Source organism: Barbatula barbatula (assembly GCF_947034865.1).
Source record: "Barbatula barbatula genome assembly, chromosome: 23".
Lineage (NCBI taxonomy): Eukaryota > Metazoa > Chordata > Actinopteri > Cypriniformes > Nemacheilidae > Barbatula > Barbatula barbatula.
The window spans coordinates 18,268,310-18,293,969 of NC_136786.1; the positions used below are offsets into that span (position 1 = coordinate 18,268,310).

General features: G+C 39.2%; 3 protein-coding genes across 4 annotated transcripts; 2 read left to right on the forward strand and 1 right to left on the reverse strand.

Annotated features, from left to right (window-relative positions):
- Positions 1–9,101: 9,101 nt before the first annotated feature.
- eif1b (eukaryotic translation initiation factor 1B) lies at positions 9,102–10,524 on the reverse strand. Its single transcript, XM_079447693.1, has 4 exons — positions 10,291–10,524; positions 9,692–9,855; positions 9,509–9,610; positions 9,102–9,428 (listed from the first exon to the last, which is right to left on the reverse strand). Exons 1-4 carry the CDS (start codon positions 10,319–10,321, stop codon positions 9,384–9,386), a joined length of 342 nt encoding a protein of 113 aa, XP_079303819.1. The 5' UTR covers positions 10,322–10,524; the 3' UTR covers positions 9,102–9,383.
- Positions 10,525–11,328: 804 nt separating this feature from the next.
- On the forward strand, positions 11,329–17,767 carry yme1l1a (YME1-like 1a). Of its 2 annotated transcripts, none has more exons than XM_079447393.1 (18): positions 11,329–11,520; positions 12,231–12,362; positions 12,454–12,628; positions 12,752–12,853; positions 12,966–13,069; positions 13,189–13,336; positions 13,422–13,505; positions 13,751–13,924; positions 14,024–14,176; positions 14,261–14,393; positions 14,479–14,541; positions 14,659–14,771; positions 15,055–15,210; positions 15,312–15,463; positions 15,750–15,876; positions 15,957–16,030; positions 16,645–16,731; positions 16,815–17,767. In XM_079447393.1, exons 1-18 carry the CDS (start codon positions 11,488–11,490, stop codon positions 16,950–16,952), a joined length of 2,148 nt encoding a protein of 715 aa, XP_079303519.1. In that variant the 5' UTR covers positions 11,329–11,487; the 3' UTR covers positions 16,953–17,767. The 2 variants fall into 2 exon arrangements, with proteins under 2 accessions (XP_079303519.1, XP_079303518.1); XM_079447392.1 differs by having other exon boundaries at positions 13,422–13,529; positions 16,815–17,625.
- Positions 17,768–18,219: 452 nt separating this feature from the next.
- Positions 18,220–24,994, forward strand: pks1 (polyketide synthase 1; the record flags this gene model as incomplete). The annotated part of the gene is made up of 6 exons (XM_079447665.1): positions 18,220–18,265; positions 18,340–18,493; positions 18,595–18,755; positions 18,832–19,035; positions 19,194–19,375; positions 19,487–24,994. 6 exons carry the CDS (start codon positions 18,220–18,222, stop codon positions 24,992–24,994), a joined length of 6,255 nt encoding a protein of 2,084 aa, XP_079303791.1.
- Between the last annotated feature and the right edge of the window lie 666 nt (positions 24,995–25,660).

The window sequence follows — 25,660 nt, forward strand, 5'->3', positions numbered from 1 at the left end:
ATGTAAATGTCCTTCCATAATTGTTTAAAAAGATATCGCTTATCGAATACAAAGAACGTGTGCGACTGTGTCTCTGTGTGTCTTTGTAAAATGGCCAAATGGTCTCTTGGCACTGGATTTAGCGCCATAAATAATCACTGCAGTTAATGGTGAAGAAGATCTGGGATGAAATTCTCTCCCATTCTGTTCCCACAGAGCCAGCAGTGCAGCCCAAAGACATTTACAGATCTTGACCAAATTTAAACTCTAATAATGCACAAGTTTTCAAGCTTGCACATACGGAGTAATAGTTTGGGTTATATAATCTTGTTTATGTAATGAAATGATAACTGAGATACTATAACTGTTCCTGAAGCAGTAAGCAATAAGTATTTATATTGTATTTGAACAATCAGAATGTTATATCGTTGTGCACTTCTTCTTTCTTTCTTGCTGTCTTCCTGAGGAGCACTCATGTCAGTTGTACTTTTGTATTTTGCAAATACTGTATATGATATTATCCATCCTATTTATCGCATTTGTTGTGTTTTGTTGTAAATGTCATTTGATACGTTGTTGCTGATTTATTTGGTAAATGTAATTTTGTATTAGAAAGGGTATTTGAGTGAATATAATATGTGGTCAAATTAACTAAGCAGGGAAATGTGGTCATCACTAAAAGAGGGAGCGAGAGAAACAAATAGATAGATAGTATTTGAAAGGGACTAAAAGTAAACATGCTCGATTCTAAATAGCCTCTAATGGTTGAAGAAGGAGAGATGTTGTTGTTCGAATATTTATTAGGAGTTGGTTGTTATTTATTTCTGTCTGTGAGATTTTCTGTTCATGAGACATACCATCACATTCTCCGGGGAATTCGTAAATATTTAACGTTTTTGTCTTATTTATATGATTTAATGTGGACGTTTCGTATTATTTGCTTCTGCGCCTATGACATTAGGATTGGGGTGGGCTTAGAAGAGGGACTTCAGTATTCCTTGTTTTAAATAATCCTATGTTTTCACTCAATTCACCTCATTAGCCAATAGCAACTTCGTAACATAGTTACGTATTCCCGTGAGATCAGGTTGAACATTCTTCTATATGCATTGATAAAATGTCTTAAATGTTTATGATTGTGGATATATAGTGCATATGAAGCTGACTTCATCCAAAATATGTTTTGTTATATATTTACGTTGCTTATACACAATGTATTTCATATTTCTGTAGCTGGAACTGTATCTCGGGGCTCACCGACAAACAGGATTTTTAACTCATAATACAGAGACACGGTTAACTGCATATCCGAGATTTTCAGTGTCAAATCACGTACCGTGCTGCACATTTCTCATTGTCTTATTGTGTCACGAAGCAGTCAAACAGAAGCAGCTTTGCATCCGTGTAATAAAGTGCAGTGTAGCTTTAAGCAAGAGTGCTTTCATTTCTCTTTTAACAAAACATTTTCAGATGCCATCAAACTGACAAAAAAGTGTGAGAGGATTATAGCCATAAACAGGCAGGCAGGTGTTGATGATGCAAATGATTCGGATGACAGATGGTTAGCGACTCAATCACTCACTGTGTGGATAATGGATAGAGGTGATCAAATCCCTCTGTGAATTAGGGACTTTCTTCAGAACTTTCTGCATCTATTTCACCATCTAACACTTCCTGAGCAGCGCGGCTCCACTGGAGGGTGGAATCGATGTGCTGGACGGTTCTGAAAGACTATAATGTCAGAAATGTTTGTTCTCTCTTCCCCTTCAGGTGTCCACTCTTTAGGCAACTCATATACACAGTAATTAGGAAAAACCTGTGTTTAAAACTCATGTCGGAATATTCTAAAAACATACCAACACGCATGCTGCGTTTCCTTAAACCTTCCGAGACGCCCTCGGGACATTTGGCTCTATCACACGCGGATCCAAATCACATGGTTTAGATGCAGTACAGGCAGAAATCAGCTTTTTATTATATACAAAAGCCGAACAAATATGGCTTGTTAAAAAAACATCCCATGAGTATCTTTGTGTTTGTTTATTCAAAATCATCTTTAGGATATCTTTCTTCTTGAAGACCTGGAAGAGATAAAGCATCTCCTGATGGGCTATAATCCACAATGACAAAGCCCTTCTTAATATTCTCCTTCTTCCTCAAAACATAATAAAAATGTCACAAACAGCAAAAGGTGACGTGCATTAACAGAATAAAGTCTCATCTCCCTCAATTCCACTCTATATAACTGACAAATGAACGTGTAGGGAGATGAGACCGTTTGAAACATAACCCTCTCGAATATGTCGAGCATATGTTACGTACTAGAGCTCAAACCATCTTAAGATCTGTGATCAGGTTCCGCCTATGGGTAATTTCTCGACTTCAGAAGGATTTTAATGGACGACACAAACGTGTTTGTCAATCGCTGTCACTTCCTAATTGTACCATATGCAATGAAACGCAGTCTCTTAAATTTAAAATGACAACGAAATAAATAAATAAAAATCCCCCACCTTCATTTTCTTTAATCTGAACATTTGTCTGAAGCATTTCACAGCGATGATATGTTAAAACTGTCATTATGCTCATAAGTTCATAAATTAATTCTGATGTGGCACACTTTAAATAGACAATGGAAAGCTCCAATAAAACAAATGCAATGTCCTCAGCAAACTTTTTTTATTGTACTAAAGTTTTGTGTGTGCGTCAACACACTTTTGGGTTTAGCTTAAGTGCTCATTTGGTTGATGTGATGTGTTCAACTCAACGTTTCGTGTTCTCGCACCATTATACAAATGATAAAAAAGAGCTAGAGATGGGCCGATATATCAGCCAGTAATCTGTACCGATATATGCCGATATATCCTGTCAATCAAAAGAGGATAGCAAAATGCAATGAATAGAACGAATCTGTATAGAAAAACGTTCCATGTTCAATATCAATAGTCATTATATGAATTAATAACATTCAGAAATAACATTCAAAAAATTTGGTGCATGTTTAAAAAGAAATATAAAAATATTCTTTTAAAATATTTATTAATGTGCTTATACTGCAAAAATGTGGTTGCAATTAAATCCTAAAACACATTAATGCCTGTTTAGATGTACGAGTGTTTGTTTGAGGTGAACTAGGTTGCGACGGTATCCTCGGGCCTTGTGTGCCAGTCTGCGCTGTTACACCTTGCTGCCTGTAAAGATTGGCCTGCAGAGACAGCGGGTAGCACTGTCTGCCAGCCCCAGAGAACAGGGAAGACTGCCAACCAAATACCCAGGAGAGGTTGGAAGGGGCCGAGGGCAAACACACTCACACACACAGCCTTCCACTGGAGCTCATTACTGCGCTACCTCGACACGATAACCCGTCACAGTTCTACAAAACCATATAGATGTTTTCAGATGATCCACGTGTGTGCGCATGCAGAAATGTGCCTCTTCTTTTATTTTTCATTTTCGGCTCTAAATAGCAGTGGATGGTGGAATGTAAATGAGACGGTTAATACAGCAACGTTCATCAAGCCGGGCTGGAGAGACTTCAATAGCTTGATGAATATGCATGCAAATTTGTTAATTAAGTTAATTATTCTGCTGAAAATTCATTTGTCTTCCAAGGACTTGCTTGCAATGATTTTAACATGCTTCTCTCATTTGTCATGCTATATGCTATTTAAAAGCACTTTGGTACACTTTTAAAAAGTTTGACAGTGTTGGAATGAGAAGGGAAGACAGATTTGTTTGAAAAAGAAGGACTTTTGTGGCAATGTGAGATTCTGCCATACTGTCTCTTGGTTGAGGTGAAAAGGCAAATTCTTAATTTAACACCGCATTTTAAACAAATACGATGTGCTTCACTAGTGTTTCCTAAAGAAATGCAACGGTTTCTTTAACATCAAGATTTTTGTCTGTTGCATTAGGATGTGCTTCAACACGCTGTTAGTTTGGTAGTAACATTGCTATGAGACTTGGATTTAAAAATTGAAGTGCGAAACGCTTCAATATTAATTATGATTCCTAATGAAGTGTTTGAAACACTGTAGATAAAATGTAGCCCACATTCTGAAGATGAATACATCAACATAAATGTATTAATGACTATTTCCGTTATTATTTTAAAAGGAATCTTAATAAAATGGCTGTTTGAAACTAGTAAGGCTCATTAGAATCGCGTAGAAGTGGGAAAGTTTTAAATTCTGAGATGTACAATAATGATAAGTTTGATCGAGAAAAATATTGATTTAGTCAATTAGGATATTAGTTGCCTCCAAGCCAGTTATGTCATTTCCCCCAAAATAAAAATTATGTTATTATTTACTCTAGTTGTTCCAAACCTGCATGAGTTTCTTTGTTCTGTTGACCACAAAGAAAGATATTTGGAAAAAAGTTAGCAACCTACAACCTGATTTAATAAATCAGAAACTTCTGGGGCACATTTGACTTGTTTTTATTGTAATCTTTCTACTGTAGTTGTCAATGATGCCCCAGAAGTTTCTGATTTATTAAATTCCTCAAAATATCCTCTTTTGTGTTAAACAGAACAAAAATAAATACTATTATTTTTCTCATAGTCAATAATGTCCAAGAAATATCAGTTGCTATCATTATTCCAAACATCTTTCTTTGTGTTCAACAGAACAAAGACACATATATAGATTTTAAAGAAATCGAGAGTGAGTAAATCATGACATTTTCATTTTTTGGTGAATTAAAGCTTTAAGTATTTTGCATGAGAAGTTTTGAATTAAAACATGCATTGTTTTCTGGATTTAGCAAGGCTATATTTGAACCCTTTTTAAAAGGGATTCAATTCAGTGTGCTTTATTGGCTCGACAAAAGAATTAGATTATGGGATAAAAAGTGTTTTTCATCTTGAAATAAGCATCTACTTACAATAAAAAATTACACTTAAATCTTTAGTAGGCTATTTAGTTTTGGTGAAATAAGACTTGACACCATCATCCCCATCATCTATCTCACTGATGTTTGAGTGCAGTACGTTTGGCAATACAGGTTGATGCATGTATGTCGCTAATATAATATAGCGTGTTATATTCTCCATAGAGGAGAATTAAACAGTGTTCACATTATCAATAGATTTGTTACACACACAGAAATAAACAAAAAGCATAATAAAACAACAAACAAATCCTTTCCTAGCTCCAAACATTGCAAATATCAAATTCCCAGTCCGAGGAATTAAAATGAGAACCTTGCAAACAGCTATTGTGTCTTCTTTCCAAGATGGCGTTCAGTTCTATTTGTCAGTCTGTATATCCAATTTCTGACTGTCTGTGTATCCGTCAAGTTGTCTGTCTGTGTGCGACAGGAGGTTGTAAATCACTTGGAATCTTTCATAAATGCAGTGAGCAGCTAGGCAGCTCTGCAGGGGGTCGTCATCTTCTCTTTCTCGAAACACCATCCCATACTGCAACAGACTGGGCCCGGCACATTCTGCAGCGGCTGGCCAAAAATACATTGACACACATGCGCCTTCCTCGTGTATGGAAAAATATTATTTCAACAAAGCTTATGAGTTTACCATATTCTCATTGCATGATAGAAGAGACCGATATAGACAGATGTTTAAAATGTTTTGTAATATGCAGTGCATTTATCTCAGTATGTCATTGCATTTATCTTATTGCACAGAATCTTGGTTGAAAGCTTTACATTTACACATTTATCCAGTGACTTACAGTGTACTTATTAATCAGATATGTGTTCCCTTATATTCATACAACCTCTACTGAGCTACAGGAACACAATAAGTTGACTGAACGATGTAGATCACTGATTTAGTTGTTTCTTCCACAAATAACAAACAATCACTCACACGCATCACACAACACACTAAGCACATGAAAAGATGAGAGACTCCCAATGGCTGACTCCCCAAAGAGCTTGATCTTAGCATTTTTTAAAGTGAACAAAGTAATTCTTTAATAAGAACTAAAAACAACATTTTCTCAAATCATATTCAATTTGGTTTTTCTTCACAGCATTTGAGAATTGCTTTACATCTAAATAGATTTGATAGATTTGGCATCACTAGTTTATTTGCTGATTGAATGCCCAGCTAACAAAAATACGTTCTAAGCATGTTTTGCTAACACTCTTATCAAGCTGCCATGTTATTTCTGAATGTTTTCAACAAAGCAAGAATGCTGTTCTTATATCCACGTTTTTATAACGTTCGATAAAATGCACTTTTATCCGTATAAATATCATTTCAATTATTTCAAAAGAACGTTAACCAAAGTTCTGCAGATGTTCAGTATGAGAACATTATCCAGACAGGCGTCTTTCTACGTTTAAGAGTTGTACTTCAAGGTTTAATAACAGGTTCTGTCTCCACTCTCCATATATGTATTTTTGCCTTTTCCTGAAGCTTTACTCGGTGAAAACACGCAGGGTGTCCACAATGACCCGTAGTCCCCTGAGGAACTGGGATAAAATTTACATGAGACGTAATTACAATCTAGTTAGTTGTGTTTCACCAATTAACCCCATGTCTGAAAACCACACAAAGTGCAATTGTGAACTTTTGCGTGCATATGGTGCTCAGACATTCTGCATTACACTCTTCTCGTATCTAAAAATGGATCACTCCGAGAAACATATTGTAGCAGCGCCAGATCGTCCGTTTCCCTGGCAGCTGCCGACATTGTGAGCACGAGCCAATGAAAACACTTACTCCCCTGTTCCTTGTTTTAATTGGGATATTTTAGCGATATTAGCAGAAAAGGCTGTGTGTGCGTGTGCCACACCTCCATCCCAAAACATCACAATGCGCTTGAGGTCACCAAACCAAGTAGGCCTACCATCTCAGGCCTCGGGTGTCCTTCATACGATACGTACAAAACCGGGAATCCGGGAACTTGTTTGGTAGTTGAAGGTTGAGTTTAGAGTCGAGCACAAGAACTGGATGGATGCCATCGTTCTGAGGAGCTGCTGTTTTGAGGTTGAGTGTGTAAAGTGAAGAGATGGGGGGACGTTTAGGCTCTAAGGGAATCGCACCATATGTTATGTCAGCCTTCATTACAGTTTTATAGAAGCCTACAGTGCTTTGCATTCAACGGAATATTTTATGGGCGTAAAGGATGTATCAACTTAAAGATGTGCCCAGAAAACAGCTTTAATATTTGATACTTGTTTTTTATGAAAAATTTGAAAATTGCCAAGGTAGGTAGGTGTGCACAGACTTCAATTATATATCGCCATCTGGTGGTTTCTGAAGTAATGGCATATAGATTAATTCCTAATGGCAGTGTTCTCAAAGGGAAATTCTTATTTGCCACTTCTGCCCTATACCATTTTATTTATTTTGACAGAATACTAATGGATAAAACAAGTGACCTACATTAACGCATGCATCAAAAGAATAGATTTTGATCATAGCTTCTTGGGACAAGGGTATTGTTTTCAAAATAGTGTCAATTCAATGCATGTTGTCACTGTGACAATTTACCCCATGCAGTGACATAATATGGCCATCAATAGAAGCTTTGTGCAATGCGTGTAACATTTGTTAAATGCAATTGCAATGAAAATGGCTCTTGTTGCCTTTTTTGTAATCTTCCAAGTTAAATATGTACACAGATAATGACTCCTCACAGAAAAACACCCAACCAGCCGGTCCTCTTTTAACATAAAGCTGTATACAGTATGTTCTAGATACGGCTCTGTTGGTCAGAAATGACAGTGGTATTCAGATAAAGAAATGAGTGAGGTCAGGTCAGTAACTATTATTATTTATTGTTGATATCATGTTGCAGTTAAACACCGTCTGAGGCTGAATCACTGCTTATAGGTGAGCAGAGATGGATGAGCGCTCAGGAACGCAATACCATGCAAAAAAAACAAGAACAGCTGGCTGGCCTCTGGCTAAACACAAAGCAAAATAATGGAATCTGCTGACTGCCAGACGGGCATTTAACAGTTCTGTCCAATTTCAAGCGTGTATGTGAAATTAATACATACACAAACAAAGCCTTTCCTTTTCCATATTTAAACACACAATAGATGCATACAACTCAGTGAGCTGCAAAATGACTTCTCAACTTATGAACAAAATATCATAAAAGGACGGCCTGAAAGAGAAGAACAGAGTAAAATGTTAGGGGAACAGAGTGCTGATGAATCGGAGATATCCATCATTAACTCACGGTGTTTGTCTGCTGGAGGTAATGGAGTGTAGCAGAGGACGGTGGATGGCCCCGGGCATCAGCACATGCGCCGTCTGTCTCCTTTCTCCAGCTATTAAACTGCTGAAACCAGAAATCAGCACCTTATTTTGCCCTAATACACCCTTATGGACAAAAAATGTCTGACTTTGCAAAAAAAAGTTTACTCACTCTTCTGTGGACAACATTTTTCAGAGATCAAGTTTCTTTATATCAGATGTAAATTTGGTTGGATATTGACTAGAAAAGCACTTCTCTTGCTATTTTTATTTTCCAGAATATGAGCATTGTGAAACTCAAACTAATTTATATTAAGGGAAAAATACTGAACCTGTATTTCGTCTCACCCATATTATACAAGAAAAATTATACACGGCATAATACCATGTTGAAAAATGGCAATTCTTTTATGCACAAAAAGGACAAGTTGTGGCATGTGAGTCACATACATGTCTCAAAAGCAATGCATTTGAATTCAAACAGTCCATTTAAACTGCAGGTGCTTTATTAATTACCATATTCCTGGTGTCTTCTCAAAACTCAAGCTAAATTTCCAACCCATACAGTCATCTAGTAATAGGCACAGTTCCACACCATAAATTGTCTAGCAGGACAGCCTGGACACTGCAGACTTGGTTCACAGCTGAACTGATTTTGAGCCCTGACTAGAATCCAAACAAGTGCAACATTTGATATGCTGTTGAACCCCTAAAAATTACACAGAGCCAATTTAAGCATATTGCTGTATAGAACTGCATGGCGAAAGCAAAATAACTAAAGTGTGCACACGTCAGGTTTGCAATTTTGTTAAGCAGGCATAAGCTTATTTTATTGTCAAAAGAAATAATTTATGTCTTACACCCAAACACTCTTGGATACATAAAACTACAGGAACACACTTCACAGATGCTTGTTAAGAACAAATAAGGCCACAAAAACATGCAAAGTCACACAATTTTATTGGCATCGATAAAAAGATATTGTGCAATCAAGTGTCTAACATAAAACGTTCACTAGCATCAGCAATAAAGAGTCAGTGTCTAATACAGACCAGTCTGGATTTAGCAGCCTGCTTGAGGTCATTATGAGGATTTGAGCTTGGAATGACAATAAAAACGACAGCTTTACCCTGCAGTCAGTTTTGCTAGCATGTTTCACAAAAAACCTGCTATATAGTTGGATTGCTACATGCTGGCGCAGTCCTTAAACCCCCTAAGGGTCCATTTAGAAACCGTGAACCTTCAACTGTTCCTCCTTTACGATGTTGATCTGTAAAACAAAAGTGAGTGTTTACAAAAAAAATGAGTATAATCACTCAAATGCCTTTTGGAAATGTACGTGGCATTTACCTCCATCAGAAACTGACAAATGTTCTTCCTCTGGTCACCTTGCAGTTGAATCACCTCTCCATACTCCGGATGCTCAATCACTGTACCATTGCAGGCAAATTTCTATAGAGCAAAAGTGCACGGTTAAAACAACGATTGAACACATTATGACCCTAAAGGACTTCAAGTGCAAGCAGAAAATACCTTTTTAAAGGCTTTCACCAGCTTCTTTTTATCGTAATCATCAGCAATGCCCTGCACTGTGGTCAATGTCTTGCGCCCGTTTCGTTGCTGGATCCTTATGTGGATTTTATCCTCTGTCCCGGCCGGGACCAAGTCGTCACCCTTAGTTGCATCAGCAAAGGGATCTAAAGAAAGAAAAAGAGATGAAGATAGACTGCAAGTAACCAAACTAACAACAGCACATGCGCAGTCGGACACGAGGGGGTCGGTTTTGTTGCACGAGAAGGCCTAACGTTACGTGATGCGAACAAAAGAGGAAGCACCAGCAATGTTTAGATTACTGGGATATCATTTATTTATACTAGCATGCCGAACATGATATCTAGTATGCGGTCATCGACACAAACACGAACCATTTTTTCTACGATCCCCCCCCCCCCCCCTCACACGCAAAAGATTAACGTACTTTATTATAACACGCACTCGTATATCACCGTTTATATAACATCTTTATTCCGTTCCCCATTCTTTTGTTGCATTAAAACAGTACGTCTTATAACGCATGCGCACCGTGCTAAAGACCGTCTGAAAAACAACCTCGTGACGAGGCATCGACTTACCGAAAGACTGGAGGTTCTGTATATTGGACATGCGATAATACTGCGAGAACTTTAACGGATGAATATGCTGGCAAACGAGGCCGTTTAGAGATCCTTGGGTTTTTTTGTTGTTATTTGGGTTCTTTAAACGCGATTGGAGTCAAAAGCGATGACCGGCTTTGTACTTCGCCTGATGCAACTTCTAGTCCGTCCCTGCGTAGTCTCTGGGAAACAGCGGAAGTGCTTAAATGCGTCACCGAGCGCAAAGTTAAAGGCCTTTTGGTATATTTCCAGGTGCTGTCAATATACGATTTTTTAAACGCTTACGTTTAAAGGATCGTCCTAATTAAAAATAAAAATGTTAAGATGATATCAACGGACGAACTGTTCAAGTAGTTCGTTCCTAAATTAAAAGCAACGTTTTATGCATTTTATTTGTATGTGATATTTATCTCGTATTTATGCAAATCTAACGTTTAACTTATCATTCTAAATACGAGTTGTTACGTACTGTCACTGTATACTGATCCGGGTACTTTAATTTTGTTTTTTATTTCAAATTCGCACATCTGTAATTGCGTAACCCGAAAGTAAAGCTGCGTCCAGTCTAGAAGCGCTTCAAGGCCGAATATTTTCACAATAAAGCATAACATGTTGGTTTCATTGTTGTTATTATCAAACTGTTAATTTCTCCCAACGGGGTGCATTATATAAAAATTAAAGTACATAGTGATGCCTTATCTTCCTGCAAAGAGCTAGTCAGTACTAGCCATCTGAAATGTTGTGACTAGAGGGCGCTAATGAGACCCTTGTGAAGTTTTCTTTTGCGTTACCAATTTAAAAGCCACGATTTTGATCAAATGTGCGATACAGACATTAAAATTGCGCTGTTTTAGTTTGCATTCTTCTAAAGCGATTTTTAATGTAAAGCATTTGGCTAAGAGCTGTTAATAGAATGTATCCAAAATGTATTTCCGGGAAACTAGTCCTGTCCGCTCCAGGAGGTGGCAGTAACGAGAACTATCAGGGATTTAAATAGCCACCGAATAAGCGATGGCTACGTAACAGTGATTAGTTCGGTGATTTTAACAACGCTTCGGGACGATCCGTGAAACAAACCGATTATATTAACAACGCAGCTAAACAAAAACAGAACGGAATACAGGCAGTGGATCTGACAAGAGCACAGTACATCTCAACCAGAGCTCAAGGGAAGATATGTTTTCTCTACCTACAACCTTTCAGTCCCAGGTATGAATCATGAATGCGATCAGTCGTGTCAGACACGTGTTAAACACTTTAAATAAATAAAGCAAGAAATAAGTGATCGTGAGTAGTGACATGTAGTCATCAAGTGTATCTGTTCTCTAAACAGAAACTTAAATGTGTTTGAATGTAGATCTGAGTAGTTATGAGACCAGTTGTATTGCACTTATGCTTTTGTTGTCCTTGTGTTGTTCCAATTGACAGATTCTGACACTTGTTCAGAAGATTACATCATCAGATCTAGTTATAACATCGAACCATTAAACCCTTGTTTTTAGTTAATATGGAGATTTATTGTTATTGATGTTGACATTGTTGTGTCACTTATTCAGTCATTAATATACAGATTAGACCTAGATATTGTCAGACGAGCTTGTGAAGTGTTGACCCTCATGGTTGCTGTGACATTGTTATGTATTAGTAACTTCATTTTGTTTATTCATCAAAAGTTGTTGTGTAAGAAGACAGTGCATGTATTTTTAAGAGTGAAAGTGTGTGTGTGTGTTCGAGTTGTGTGTCAGTATGTCAGCTGGGACATAACTGTCCTGCAGGAAACCATATAAAAAGATCTTTATCAGTTATTGTGTCTCAGATGACTAAGAACTGGCTTGTGTGATGTTTATTTTGTAATAAGTAAACCAGCATTTCTATGCTAGTTTACACAATGTGTCCAAAAAACGTCTGTTCTATTTTAGGGAACTGTGCCTTTGACCCATCTTATCAATGTGATCCAGTACTTGAAGAGTTCAGCCAATTCTGCCATCAGCACGTCAGTTCAGAGTTTACAGAGAGATCTTCCATCTGAACATGATCTACTTCACAACGAGGTACACATGTGACAGAGTACATGTTTGCATTGCAGACAGAGCGCACGGCTTGCCTCGTCTTGATTTCTGAAAGAACAATGTGTTTTTACAGCCTAAAGCAAACCTGAAGGATCTGTGTCTATCAGAGCTGAGGTCTAGTCACGTACATGATGTTCTAAGAAGACTGCTGCCATCTTTAGATCTGGAGGAGAAAACTCTTCTAAGCGATGTTCAGACATGGAACACGTCACATGTTTCCGCACCCTCCTTCTTCCAAAATAAATATGGTGAGAGTACCCATAACGTAACGATGTCATGCTAGTTGACCTGTTTGTTTTTGCACCGTGTGAAATGTAATGACTTTTACCATGTGAATGTAATTTTTTGTCTTCTTTCATTTGGTATCATAGGGTTCCATCACAAACACACTGGACTCTTTGGCTCTTCAGTGTTTCACAGGCAAAGCTCCAACCCTCTTCACGACGTCTGCGCAGATTTGCACCATCTTCAATGTAATGCAGTGAATCTTTACCTACATGCCGACACAACATGAAGGATTCCTGAAATACTCTTCTATTATACTTACAAATGGTATTTTGTGTACCTGCATGTTGTCCTGTTTAGTCTGGGTCCATAACAGAGGTTTCAAGACAATGAGGACCAAGACCAGACGTCAGCAGTCTGTGGGTCCAATAGAATCAGCGAATTATACTCCAGTCTTCATGAAGGTTAGTGAAGAACATCACATTTGTTGTTCACAAGTTAATAACACTTGCTTCTCTCAGACGCAATATGCTTCATTTCTTTGTATTTTCTAAATTTTTTCAATTGTTCTTGTGTCCTTCAGGGGCTACTTACCAAGGATAAGCAAAATGTTGAAAGTCTTGAGCAGTTATTGAGTAACAAGAACCTGCCGGTGTCTCATCAGGATGCTTTTAAGACCGGCTTCACAGAAGGCTTCATGAAAGCTCAGGTGCTGACGCGGAGATCTCAAGGTGATGCTTTTGAGCTCTATTACACACTGACATTTATAAATGGTTTCAAACTACTAATGTCTTTCTTGTGCTCTCTTTTTCACAGACGTTGTAAGGAAGACACGCCTGGTTATATTGGTTTTGTTGATTGCTAGTCTGTATGGACTGTCCAGAAGTCCTTTCTTTTCTGGTAAAGGGTCCTTTTCTGATGCTGGTTTGTTCTTTATTTCTTTCTTTCTATATTTAAATGGAAGACATTTTATGTGTGTATTTAATTTTTGTTCTATATTAACCAATTATTTGCAGTTTTTTGCAACCTATATTTTACATTATGTTGAAATGAAACTGGTGATTTGAAAGTGTCTTAAACAGATATTAGAATGTTGAACAATTTTCTATGTATTCATGGTTTGTTGAATTGATACGTGATGACAGTTGGTTTCCGCACCACCTCTGGCCTGGATTCAGCCGTGGATCCCATTCAAAGGAAGAATGTCACCTTTGAACACGTGAAAGGTGTAGACGAAGCCAAAAAGGAACTTCAGGATGTTGTCGAATTTTTGCGAAATCCCCAGAAATTCACAGTGCTTGGTGGTAAACTTCCCAAAGGTGAGATTCTTGACTGCTTGTGTTTTTTGTTAGTTCGTTTTGGGGGTCTGGTTGTCTCGTTTTGTTGTTAAGGTTCATGAACTATGTGCCTGTCTTTAGGTGTCCTGCTGGTGGGACCCCCAGGAACAGGAAAGACTCTGTTGGCCAAAGCTGTCGCAGGGGAAGCAGACGTGCCCTTTTACTACGCTTCAGGTTCTGAATTTGACGAAATGTTTGTGGGAGTTGGAGCAAGCCGCATTAGGAACCTCTTCAGTAAGTCTTTGAAACACTGTGGAAACTCTCTTCTTATACCACATTTTTAATTTACACTTTTATTTTGCTTGTTTTTCCTCATAGAGGAGGCCAAAGCTTCCGCTCCATGTGTGATTTTTATTGACGAGCTAGACAGTGTCGGTGGAAAGCGAATAGAGTCTCCAATGCACCCGCACTCACGACAGACCCTCAACCAGCTGCTGGCCGAGATGGACGGGTCAGTCAGTGTCTGCATACTTTGTATAGACAGATCTTCTGTTCGAAATGATTCACATGGTTCTCGTTTCTCTTTTTAATTTCAGGTTCAGCCCCAATGAAGGGGTCATTGTGATTGGAGCTACAAACTTTGCCGAAGCTTTGGACAAGTGAGTATCTTCCATCGTCTGTTCATTGCTTGTTTGCATACATGCAGCGATTCAATGATAATCGATGCAAACACTCGATATTAATATTCATGTTATAACCACGCCTGTGTGTTTCAGTGCTTTAATCAGATCAGGCAGGTTTGACATGCAGGTGACAGTCCCCATACCTGACGTGAGGGGCCGCACTGAGATCCTGCAGTGGTATCTAAAAAACATTAAAGTTGATTCAGGTAAGAAGGATTTTGAAGGGTGTAAGAAGCCCTGTATGATTCGTTTTTTGGGTTCACCGGAGCCAAATTAGATGCGTTGGGGAGTGTTTACATGAGATGTGCTTCGGCATCAAAAACAGCTCGATGAAAGTCTTTAGATATTTTTAATGCAACTGTTTTTAACAGGTCGTCAAATCCAAAGCTCGTGCTGAGAAAAAGTAGCGTTGTTGAATGCATGCATGCAAAGTGTGTGTAATGTTAATTGATTGTAATCCAGGAAATGTTATGCTTTTGTGTTTTGTAGCTGTTGATCCTGAGATCATTGCAAGGGGAACCGTTGGACTTTCTGGAGCAGAACTGGAGAACCTGGTAAACCAGGCTGCATTGAAAGCAGCGATTGATGGGAAGAAGCAGGTGACCATGAAGGAGCTGGAGTTTGCAAAGGATAAGATCCTAATGGGTGAGAGCAGTAGGGTGGGGCACGGCTCTTTCTCTGTATCATGTGATGGAGATTATTGCTGTAAAGTGACATTTATGACGGTTTTACCTCTGACCTCGCAGGCCCGGAGCGCAGGAGTGTGGAGATAGATAAGAAGAACAAGCAGATTACAGCCTATCACGAGTCAGGACATGCTATAGTGGCTTATTACACCAAGCACGCCATGCCCATCAACAAAGCCACCATCATGCCACGCGGGCCTTCTCTCGGACATGTGAGTAACTGGTCTCCTGGGCGATTTTTCAGAAACTGGGTTGTCTGAAAGGTATTTCTGTAAATTGAAATGTTAAAGTTGACTATTGATGATGCATCTTTGATGCACTAACATCACAAGCTTTCACTTTCATCTGGATTGGTCTTAAGTGCTATTCTTAGCTTTACTCAGCTTATTGTTTTTTAATTGTGTGCAACAACGTAGAAAAATTTGTAATGTTAAGAAAAGTGTAACTAGATCTTTTAAAATGTAATCCTTTCTTTGTGGTTCCTGTGGTCTTTCTCAGGTGTCATTCCTTCCAGAGGATGATCGCTGGAGAGAGACTCGAGCTCAGCTGATGGCTCAGATTGATGTGAGCATGGGCGGCAGAGTCGCTGAGGAACTGATCTTTGGAAATGATAACATTACCACTGGTGAGATGTGTTTCCAACTGATACTACTTTGATTTCTTGAAAGTGTTGATACCGTGAACATCTGTTTGTTTCTTATACAGGAGCATCAAGTGATTTTGATGGAGCCACTAAAATAGCACAGATGATGGTGACACGCTTCGGCATGAGTGACAAGGTAAAACAGCAACATCTGCAATAGACACACTTCACGAGGATTAAATGTTTATATGATAATTTGAGTCATTTTTAAATGGTTTTATTCCAAAATCAGTAAAAACACACTTTAAAGCATGTTTGGCATTAAATAACCATATTATTTGTTGGTTTTGTGACATTTTATACTAATTAGATGTGTTGCTTACATGTGTTGAGAATCTTGGATGTGATTAATTGTCATTTATTGTGATGATGTAAGACAAGTGTTTTGATTCACCCTCTATTTTATTTAATTGTATTTTTATAGCATGTGCTTTGCAAAGAGAGATCGTAGAACAAAATGCAATTTACGTTTTTGAAAGTTTGATCTTTGTTACATGCGATGCAGTTTGTTTGAGTCCTTCCACGTGTTGAAACCCATGAAAATGTTGTGTGAGGTCTCACATTCCAGACTTAAATCCGTGTTTCATCCTAATCCTTTCTCCAGCTTCATACTCGACCTCTTGAAATAAACACTGTACATGCTGGATCTATCCGACGTTCATAACTCACTTCCACCACTCTTTTGGCTACTTGAAGCCTTTGCTTATTATATGTATCTGCAGTTTACTCCTCTCTTTTTGCTTTGGACAGTTGGGGGTGATGACCTACAGTGACCTTACAAACTACAGTCCAGAGACGCGGGCCGCGGTGGAACAGGAAGTCAGGGTACTGTTGCAGGTGTGTGTCCTTCTCCACTTGGAGTGTTTTCAGTAATATTGACAGATATTGTGACAATAAGGTTTCCTGTTGTTTTCTGACAGGGTGCATATGAAAGGGCAACAAAGCTACTTAAGACCTACAGCAAAGAACACAAACTGCTGGCTGATGCTCTCCTGACTTATGAGACTCTAGATGCTACAGAAATCCAGATGATCCTGGAGGGAAAAACACTCCATTAACAGACACTTTTGTACTTAGAAGTGAATTTTTAATAACATATTATCATTTGACCTTTAGCCAACTCATTGGCGTGAAGGGTTTTCATCATTTTCTTTAATTTGATATGGTAGATTGAAGCCAACGGTATGCCTGCCTGAGCAGTGATTTCCTCTGATGAGGTAGACGCTCAAACATTTGACACTAAAGCATAAAATCCGACTATGATTTTCCTAAAATTTCACCTGTTCATAAATTTAGAACATGAGAAACATGAAATTAAGCAATTTGTAACTTAAAAATGGGACATTTTGAAATGAAACGCCATAGTTCAGAACCATCAGTGCAACTTTACACACAAGTCAATTTTGAATGCGATTGAGTTATGTTTCAGATCTACAGATATAGAAATATTATCTTTATGTGAGAATCTGAGCAATGGGCAGAATACAGAACTGTACGTTTTTCTTAAGTTATTTATTTGGAAATCCTTTAAGAATTGTGGCTGAAAGTTTGTTCCCGTCACAATTGTCTGTATGTGTCTCACTCAGGTGACCCCTGTATATATGTATATACACACTGTATATATGTACGTGTGTGTGTGTGTGTGTTGTTTCTTTTCAAACGAATGTTGGCATTCCAATCATGATTGAAATGGGAAATAAATCAACCTTATTAAAAACTCCCTCCTGCTTTAATACTGAATGTAAGACGTTTAACGGAGACACTGTAATATATGTAGTTTAACTCCGTGTATCCCTTTTCAAAGACTCTAAAGATGTGCTTTAGTCTAAAATTTGTGGGTATCAGGAACAAAAAGTAAACGGAGATAACCATCACTTATCCTGTTTCTAATTGCTGGTCTAAACACACTCGGATTCAGGCTGTTCGCTGGTCTACAATACGCCTTCAGGGATGCCAATTGAAGTCAATCATGAATTTAGCTCTAAAACAAAGCTTTGTTGTATCCAGTGAAGGAAATTGCAATCAGTGTTTGTGCATCTTTACTCAAGCCCTCAATTACAGGCTTTTGTTTCAAACCACCTCAATTACTGGTTACCCTCCGAGGAAGAACTGCATCTAAAGACCTTTTGTTTTAAAGAAATTGTTCTCATTGGTTTTCAGCCATGAAAGGCTTTAAAAGCACCTAAACGCTGTGGAGAACTTAGATTAATGCTAGACACAACCATGAGCAAACCAGACCTCGCAGATGCCTTACTGGATCTCATAATTTGTTGTTTTAACCTTTTGTTAAGAGTTTCTAAAATATAATTGAAAGGAATTGACAAAATGGAAGACATTGCAGTCATTGGCATTGGATGTAATTTCCCAGGAGGTAAAGTATATATTTTTGAAATTCTTTACAAATATGATGTGTAGGTGTACAAGACCTTTTTTTTACTTTCACAGGTGAAAGTGTAGACCATTTCTGGAAAGTTCTTGTGGAGGGAAAGAACTGTGTTGTGGACATCCCAGATAAGAGATTTAACAAGTCAGATTGGTTTCATCCTGATGAGAGCGAACCGGGAAAAACACAAACAACCAAAGCTGCTCTCATTGAAGGGTAAGAATCACTATTTCATCACAAACCATTTGAGGAATAAAATGTTTGTCATTCTTAAACAAAAGACCCATTAAAGAATGAGTTTGCATACTGTTTTCCAGATTCAATGAATTTGATCACAAGTTCTTCAGCATCAATGAGGCTGAAGCAAATTATATGGACCCTCAGCAAAAACTGTTGCTGCAGTGTGCGTACCGAGCTTTAGAGGATGCTGGGATACCCTTGGAAAAAGTGAGCGGAACCAGAACAGGAGTTTACATAGGTAATATACAAACCAAGCAAATGTAATGGCAAAATCTCCAGCTTTTTCCAGATTGAAGCAATGTGTTGTGTTTCAGGGCTTATGAACAGGGATTACGAGACGCTTTTGAACAACAGTCCTAGCACTATAACCCACTACAATGGCACAGGAACAGCCATGAGTATCGCTGCCAACAGAATCTCGTACACTTTCAACCTGACCGGTCCCTCTTTTGCTATTGACAGTGCATGCTCTTCGTCCCTAGTGGCTCTTCATTCCGCATGTCAAGCAATCAGACAAGGTAACACCAGATACAATGTCCCCTAAAGTATTTAAACACTTTAGACATATCTAAACATGTTAGAAATTTGACAGTGATATAGATGTTAAGGTTGGAGCCCTCAGCAGCGGTGTAATTCTATAGTTTAAAGTGGTAGCCGTCTTGTTCCTCATCTCCAGGAGACTGTGAGATGGCTTTGTGTGGAGGAGTGAGCTGCATCCTTGAGCCTCGAGTCTTCGTGGCCCTCAGCAAAGCGAAGATGATCTCACCTGATGGCACAAGCAAATCATTTTGTCGCACAGCAGACGGCTATGGCAGAGGCGAGGGATGTGGTATAGTCCTACTAAAGCCTTTGAAAAAGGTAGATATTGACATTTTCTGTAATTTACATACTATTATTTTTATTATATCTCTAAATGTGTGCTGTCTGTGTTTTTTAAACTATACTGGTGCAATCTGTATTTGCTTTCAGGCACTTGAGGATTTTGATCACATTTGGGGCATTGTCAGCAAGACTGCAGTCAACCAAGATGGCCATACTGTTACGCCAATCACCAAACCCTCGATGAGCCAGCAGGAGGCTCTACTGAGCATGATCTACTCCTCTGAGAATTACCTTGCAAATGTCCAATACATAGAAGCTCATGGAACCGGGACCCCAGTAGGGGATCCAGTTGAGGCCAAGAGCATCTCAAACATCATCGCCAAAGCAAGACCTTCAAGCTCAGGGCCTGTTTATATTGGCTCCGTCAAGAGTAACATTGGGCATACAGAATCTGCAGCTGGCGTGGCAGGACTCATAAAGATTCTGTTGATGATGAAGCATGAAACCATCGTCCCCTCTGTATTCTACTCACCCGATAATTCCAGCATAGACACTAAGGCTCTCAACCTTAAAATCCCCACCAGATCGGAGAAATGGCCTTATAGTGGCTCCAGGATAAGGATGGCTGGATTAAACAGTTTTGGGTTTGGTGGCACCAATGCTCACGCTATTATCCAAGAGTATGTGACTTCGACAGTCTCTGACATACACACTTTTCAGCCACTAAAACTGTTTCCGCTGTCTGCAGCTACGGAAAAATCACTTCAAATGTGTATAGATGACACTTACCAGAGGATTTCTGTTGATGACACAGTTGATCTACAAGCTCTCGCTTATACAACCGCTTGCAGAAGAAGCCACAAGAGACACAAATTTAGGAAGGTCTTAGCTGCAACGTCGCTGTCAGAGTTAAAATCTTTACTCGGATCCATCAGGAACAAGAAGTTAGTGCAAACAAAGCAAGACCTGAAGTTAGCATTTGTATTTTGCGGGAATGGTGTAACCTACAGAGGAATGTGTACGCAGCTACTGAAAGAGGAACCTATCTTTAGGGACAAAGTCAAAGAAGTGGAAAACCATTTTAAGAAGTTCAGATGCACTAGTATTTTGCAAAAAATTTCTGAAAACTACGACAACGAAGATTTCTCAAAACCAGATGTCGTCCAGCCGCTTCTTTTTGCAATCCAGGTTGCAACAGTTCATCTTTTTAAGCACTGGGGCATCAAACCAGATGTTGTTGTTGGACACTCTGTGGGAGAGGTTGCCGCAGCCCATTGCTCTGGTCTGCTTTCTCTTAAGGATGCAGTGAAGGTCATCTACTATCGCAGTGCTCTGCAGAGCAAAATGACGGGTGGAAAGATGCTTGTCGTTGGTAACCTAGCCACCACAGATGTTCTGAAAATTCTTCCTGCATATACAGGGAAGATTTGTCTAGCGGCTTTGAACAGTCCTATGTCATGTGTTCTCTCCGGTGACAAAGAAGCTGTTGACCACCTGCACCAAAGGCTGCAGTCTTCATTTAAGAGCAAGAACTTATTCCTTCATGTCTTGGATGTTCCTGCTGCCTACCATAGTCATATGATGGATCCTTTACTTGGTCAGATCAAAGACAGTATTGGATATTTAACCCCAAATAAAATGGAGTGTGAGTTGGTTTCCACAGTAACAGGAGAGATGTGTCAACAAGGGGACTTTGTAACAGGTGAATATTGGGCGAGAAACATCCGAAAGCCAGTTGCATTTGAAGAAGCGATTAAATCAGTTTCCAAAAACAAGACAAACACAGTCTTCGTGGAAATCGGTCCAAGACGGGCTCTCCAGAGGAACATCATGGAGATCCTGGGTAATGACACAACAGTTCTTCCTTCGGTGCAGCCAGATAAAGATCACAAGACAATGCTCTTTGCTGTATCAAAACTGTTTGAGCTAGGAAGCGATGTGAACTGGAACCAGTTCTACAGAGGGTTTGAAACACATCCCATTCATTTCCCAAGATACCAATTTGAGTGTCAAAAGAATGAGGTGTATTTTGAGGACGTAAGAAGGGGTAGTGAGAGAATCTCACACTGTCCACATCCACTGATTAGACCAAGCAAACATGACAGCAAAGTGGTCAAGTGCAACCTGTCAGCAGGTACCACATCCTACCTTTGGGAACACAAAAGCAATGGTATAGCAATCGCCCCAGGTGCTTTATATGTTGAACTGGCTTTTGCATCTGTAATGGAAACTGCTGTACCAAAAGTGCCTTTGTCCTCTATACAGCTCTCCATCAATTTCCAAAGTTTGTTTGTTCTAACCAAGAACTGTCCTCCTCTTACCTTAATGCTTGAGACAGCCACAGACATAACCTCATTTCAGATACAGTCCACTAACACTGTGCATGCATCAGGTGGTATTATCCACGTAAGGGGACCAGCCATCATAGAACAGCGAACCATTGACCTTCACACATTGTTAGAGAGATGCCCATCGGTAATCAAAAGCAGTGATGTATACAACACTCTCAATGAAGTAGGATTCGAGTATGGACCTACTTTCAGACAGCTTGGTGATGTTCATTATGGACAAGAATTCAAAGAGGCAGTCACCAGCATTAGGATTCCAGAGGACTTACTCAACCATCTCTATGATTACTGCTTGCACCCAGTTATCTTGGATTGCTTTTTGCAAATGTCCTCAGTTTTAACATCAGCCTCTAGCACTAGCAGACCTGGATTCCCTTCTGCAATTGGTAGTATGGTTATATCTGCACCTCCACATGAAGAGATGTTTATTTATATGAGACAAACCAAATACATGTCAGACTACTTTGAGGTTTGCGGTTGTTTCACTGACAACGATGGGCATGTGTTGATCGAGCTCAAAGACGTCAGAATTCATTATCTGGAAAAGCATGCACATATCAGGAAATCGTGTTTCTTTCATAACCAAAGGATAGCAATTGACGCTGAGGGTGGTTATTCCACCAAAATCAAGGCTTTGGTTTTTGAGGACACTTTGGGGATAGCCAAAGGTTTGAGGTCATGCTTGCACCCAAAATCAGTATTTGTCCCTCTACCTGATTTAACAGAAAGCTCAGGCTTAGAAGTCCCCAACTTGCAGTCTATTTTGAGTATAGCAGACCCTGATCTAAATGAGATCCTGTTTATCTGTGGCCTTCAGAGTCAAAACATCAAGACACAGGCCATTCTAGAGAACTTGTCAGATAACTGTGAGCTTTACCGTCAGGTTGTTTTGTCTTTGAGAAGGTACACACATGGTTTCTCCATCCGTGTCATAACATACAGATGTGCAGAAGGGGCAGTTGATAATATAAATCCAGGCTTTGTGATTTCAGGCATGACAAGAGCATGTGCTGCTGAGCTTTCAGACGTTTCTTTCCAGTTAATTGATGTGTCATCAGTGTCAAGAGAAGATATAGAAGCGTTAGCCCATGTACTTAACTCTAAGAAAAGCTACGACTGCCCAGAGGTCTTCATTAACAAAGGGAAGGTGTACACTAGTATGATAACTCAAACTCCCATGTCCACAGTTCAGAGAGCAGAGGCAGAATCAAAACCTTTACAATTCCAGGACTTTACTTTGCAAACCGCCGAACCTTACAAAGTAACAGGCTTGTCCGCTTTGCCTTTAGACAGTTCAGTTGGAGCTATTGAGAGAAGGTGCATTGAGGTTCGGCTCCACAAAATATGCTTGCATTCGTCTGACTATTTTCCAGTTAGTACCTCAGAACTAAACTTTGGTATGACAATGTACTGGAACAAGCCCACAAGTCCTAACCATAGTCTCCTGGCACTTGATTTCAGCGGAACGGTTACTTCTGTGGGAAAGGACGTCAGCAAACTCAAAGTTGGAGATCATGTCGTCTGTTGTTACCCTGTGAAAGCTACTTCCAAAGTTGTCCTCCCAGAAGCTGTTTTTTTTAAGGTAAAAAGGTTACCTTTTCTAAAAGACGTTCCATGTGTCTCATACTTTGTCTTAATCTGGGAGATCATGCACTGTTCAATACCCAAGATCAAGCAACCGAAAAGGTTGTGCATCTTGTCCACGGTTCATGACTCGGCTCTGGTCAAGATATTGAAACTCATAGCTAATAAATCAGGCTGGAGTGTTGAGGCTGAACTGGCCCAAAATGCGAAGAAGTGTAATCTTTTGGTCATTCTCCCCCCATACGATACCTCACATTTGACAGAGATCTCCAGAGTTTCCAATGCAGATAGCATTGTTGTAGTTTGTGACCACAGGCAGCCACGGTGCTCTTCATTGGATGTAATTCAGAACAGCGAGACAACTTGCATACAGACTATTGAGATGTCTAAAATCTTCCAGAAGTCACGTCTTAAGGCATACGGCACTCTTATACAGAAATGGTTGAAGGGAATGCATTTGCATAAGGTATGGCCATCAATACAAAACAGGACTTTTCAGATGGTATCCTCTGAAAATAGGTCTACACAGCATTCTGAGTCCTACTTCAATGCCAAAACTCTGAACTTGCTTACTTTGTGTGGTGGTGATTCTACGAGCAAGATGTCAGCCATTCCTTTGCTTCCAAGAATCAAGCAGATGTTTTCAAAAGGAGGCGTTTATGTAGTTTCAGGTGGTCTCTCTGGTTTGGGTTTCGAAACGGTTAAGTTTATTGCCAACAGGGGTGGAGGATGTGTAGTCACACTGTCACGGAGCACACCATCTGAAAAGATGCGTGAGGACTTGAACGCTCTCCAGAGAAGATACGGGGTAAGAATTCTCAATCTTCAATGTGATGTTTCTGTATCAGACCAGGTTACAAAAGCCATCCCTGTGATTGGACAACATTTCTCCTCTTGTCCAATCAGAGGGGTGTTTCACAGCGCTGCAGTACTTCATGATGGGTTACTAGAAACCCTCGATCGGTCTCTTTTCCAGAAAGTCCTGCAACCCAAAGTCTGTGGTGCAATAAACCTTCACCAAGCAACCCTACACAGCTCAACGCTCGATTATTTTGTGTGCTATTCCTCAATCTCCTCCTTCATTGGGAATGCTGCGCAAGCTAATTACGCTGCTGCTAATTCTTTCCTGGATACTTTTTGTCACTACCGACGTAACCTTGGACTTGCAGGACAGTCCATAAATTGGGGTCCCCTTAGACTCGGGCTGCTTGAGAACAAGGACCATTTTCAACAATTCCTGGAAACAAAAGGACTGATAACCATGAGTGTTTCAGAGATCCATGAAGCACTCGAGCAATGCCTGATAGACAACAATACCCAGCAGGTGATTTGCAAATTCAATTTCAAGAATCTGAAGAATCACGTGTTCTCCCAGAATGCATCTCTAAAGTTTCGTCTGTCAGCTTTAGTTGAGGAAGGACTGAAAAGTGAGATTGTTGAGGGTTTCAGGGTAGACGTTTGCTCATCTGCGGTTGACTCTGTCAGAAGAATTCTGACTGAAATTTGTGGCGTTGATACTGATGATATTGGTGATGAAAATGCCCTTGTGACACTAGGAATGGACTCCATGTTAGCCATGACGATGCAAAATCGTTTGTTTCAGGAGACAGGAGTGAATATTCCTCTTGTTGCTATACTTGATCCGAACAGTACACTGTCCTCACTGACTGCACTCATAAAACAGAGTGATGTTGAAGATAGTGATGTAGATGTGCTCCTGTAATATTTTGTGACTTAATACAAATTTGCAGTGTACTGTACTGTACAGAGCCCAAATAAGAGTATGTCAAATCTTTATACGTGATATGTGAATTTATTTTTGAGCACACTTGTTTTGTGTTAAGATAAACCTCTTATGAAAATACATTATTGTTTAATTGTTGCAAGCTTTATTAGTACAGATAAAATCACATGATACTGTGCTTGATTTTTGATATTAGCCTACATGTCTGAAAATAAAATCTAATTTTCAAACATCCATTCTGATTAATTTATGCCAACTTTAATGCCATGTTCTCAATTTCATCTCTTACAAAATGATAAAATTTGCTTTGTTTCACTTCTCATACTATGTACATTATGTGCAATATGGCTTTGAAAGTTTACGTTTTTTCAATACAAAAGAATCCACGGTAGCAATATTTTGTGATATTTATTAAAAGGGAATGCAAAGGAAGCAGTTTGAAACCATTGTGGCGCTTAAAGCAAAATCCTAAATGTGTGCAATAATGATTGAAAAAATATCAGGGTTATTTTCAAAACTGGTACTCCGCATGTGCAACAATGATTTGCTGCCATTTATAAATGTGAAACTGACCATACAAAATTGGTTTAAAGAATTTAAAATTCAGTTCTGCTAATCCTTATACCCAGACAATCCTCTTTTCAT

Excerpts from the sequence above, each read along its gene's own strand:
- eif1b (XM_079447693.1), bottom strand. The coding sequence starts at position 10,321 with ATGTCCAATATACAGAACCTCCAGTCTTTCG. Across the intron at positions 9,856-10,290 it reads ACAGAACCTCCAGTCTTTCG|ATCCCTTTGCTGATGCAACT; the intron begins GTAAGTCGATGC and ends TTCTTTCTTTAG. Across the intron at positions 9,429-9,508 it reads TTTGTCAGTTTCTGATGGAG|ATCAACATCGTAAAGGAGGA; the intron begins GTAAATGCCACG and ends TTTGTTTTACAG.
- yme1l1a (XM_079447392.1), top strand. The coding sequence starts at position 11,488 with ATGTTTTCTCTACCTACAACCTTTCAGTCCCAG. Across the intron at positions 14,177-14,260 it reads CCGCATTAGGAACCTCTTCA|AGGAGGCCAAAGCTTCCGCT; the intron begins GTAAGTCTTTGA and ends TTTTCCTCATAG. Across the intron at positions 15,877-15,956 it reads AAATGATAACATTACCACTG|GAGCATCAAGTGATTTTGAT; the intron begins GTGAGATGTGTT and ends TTTCTTATACAG.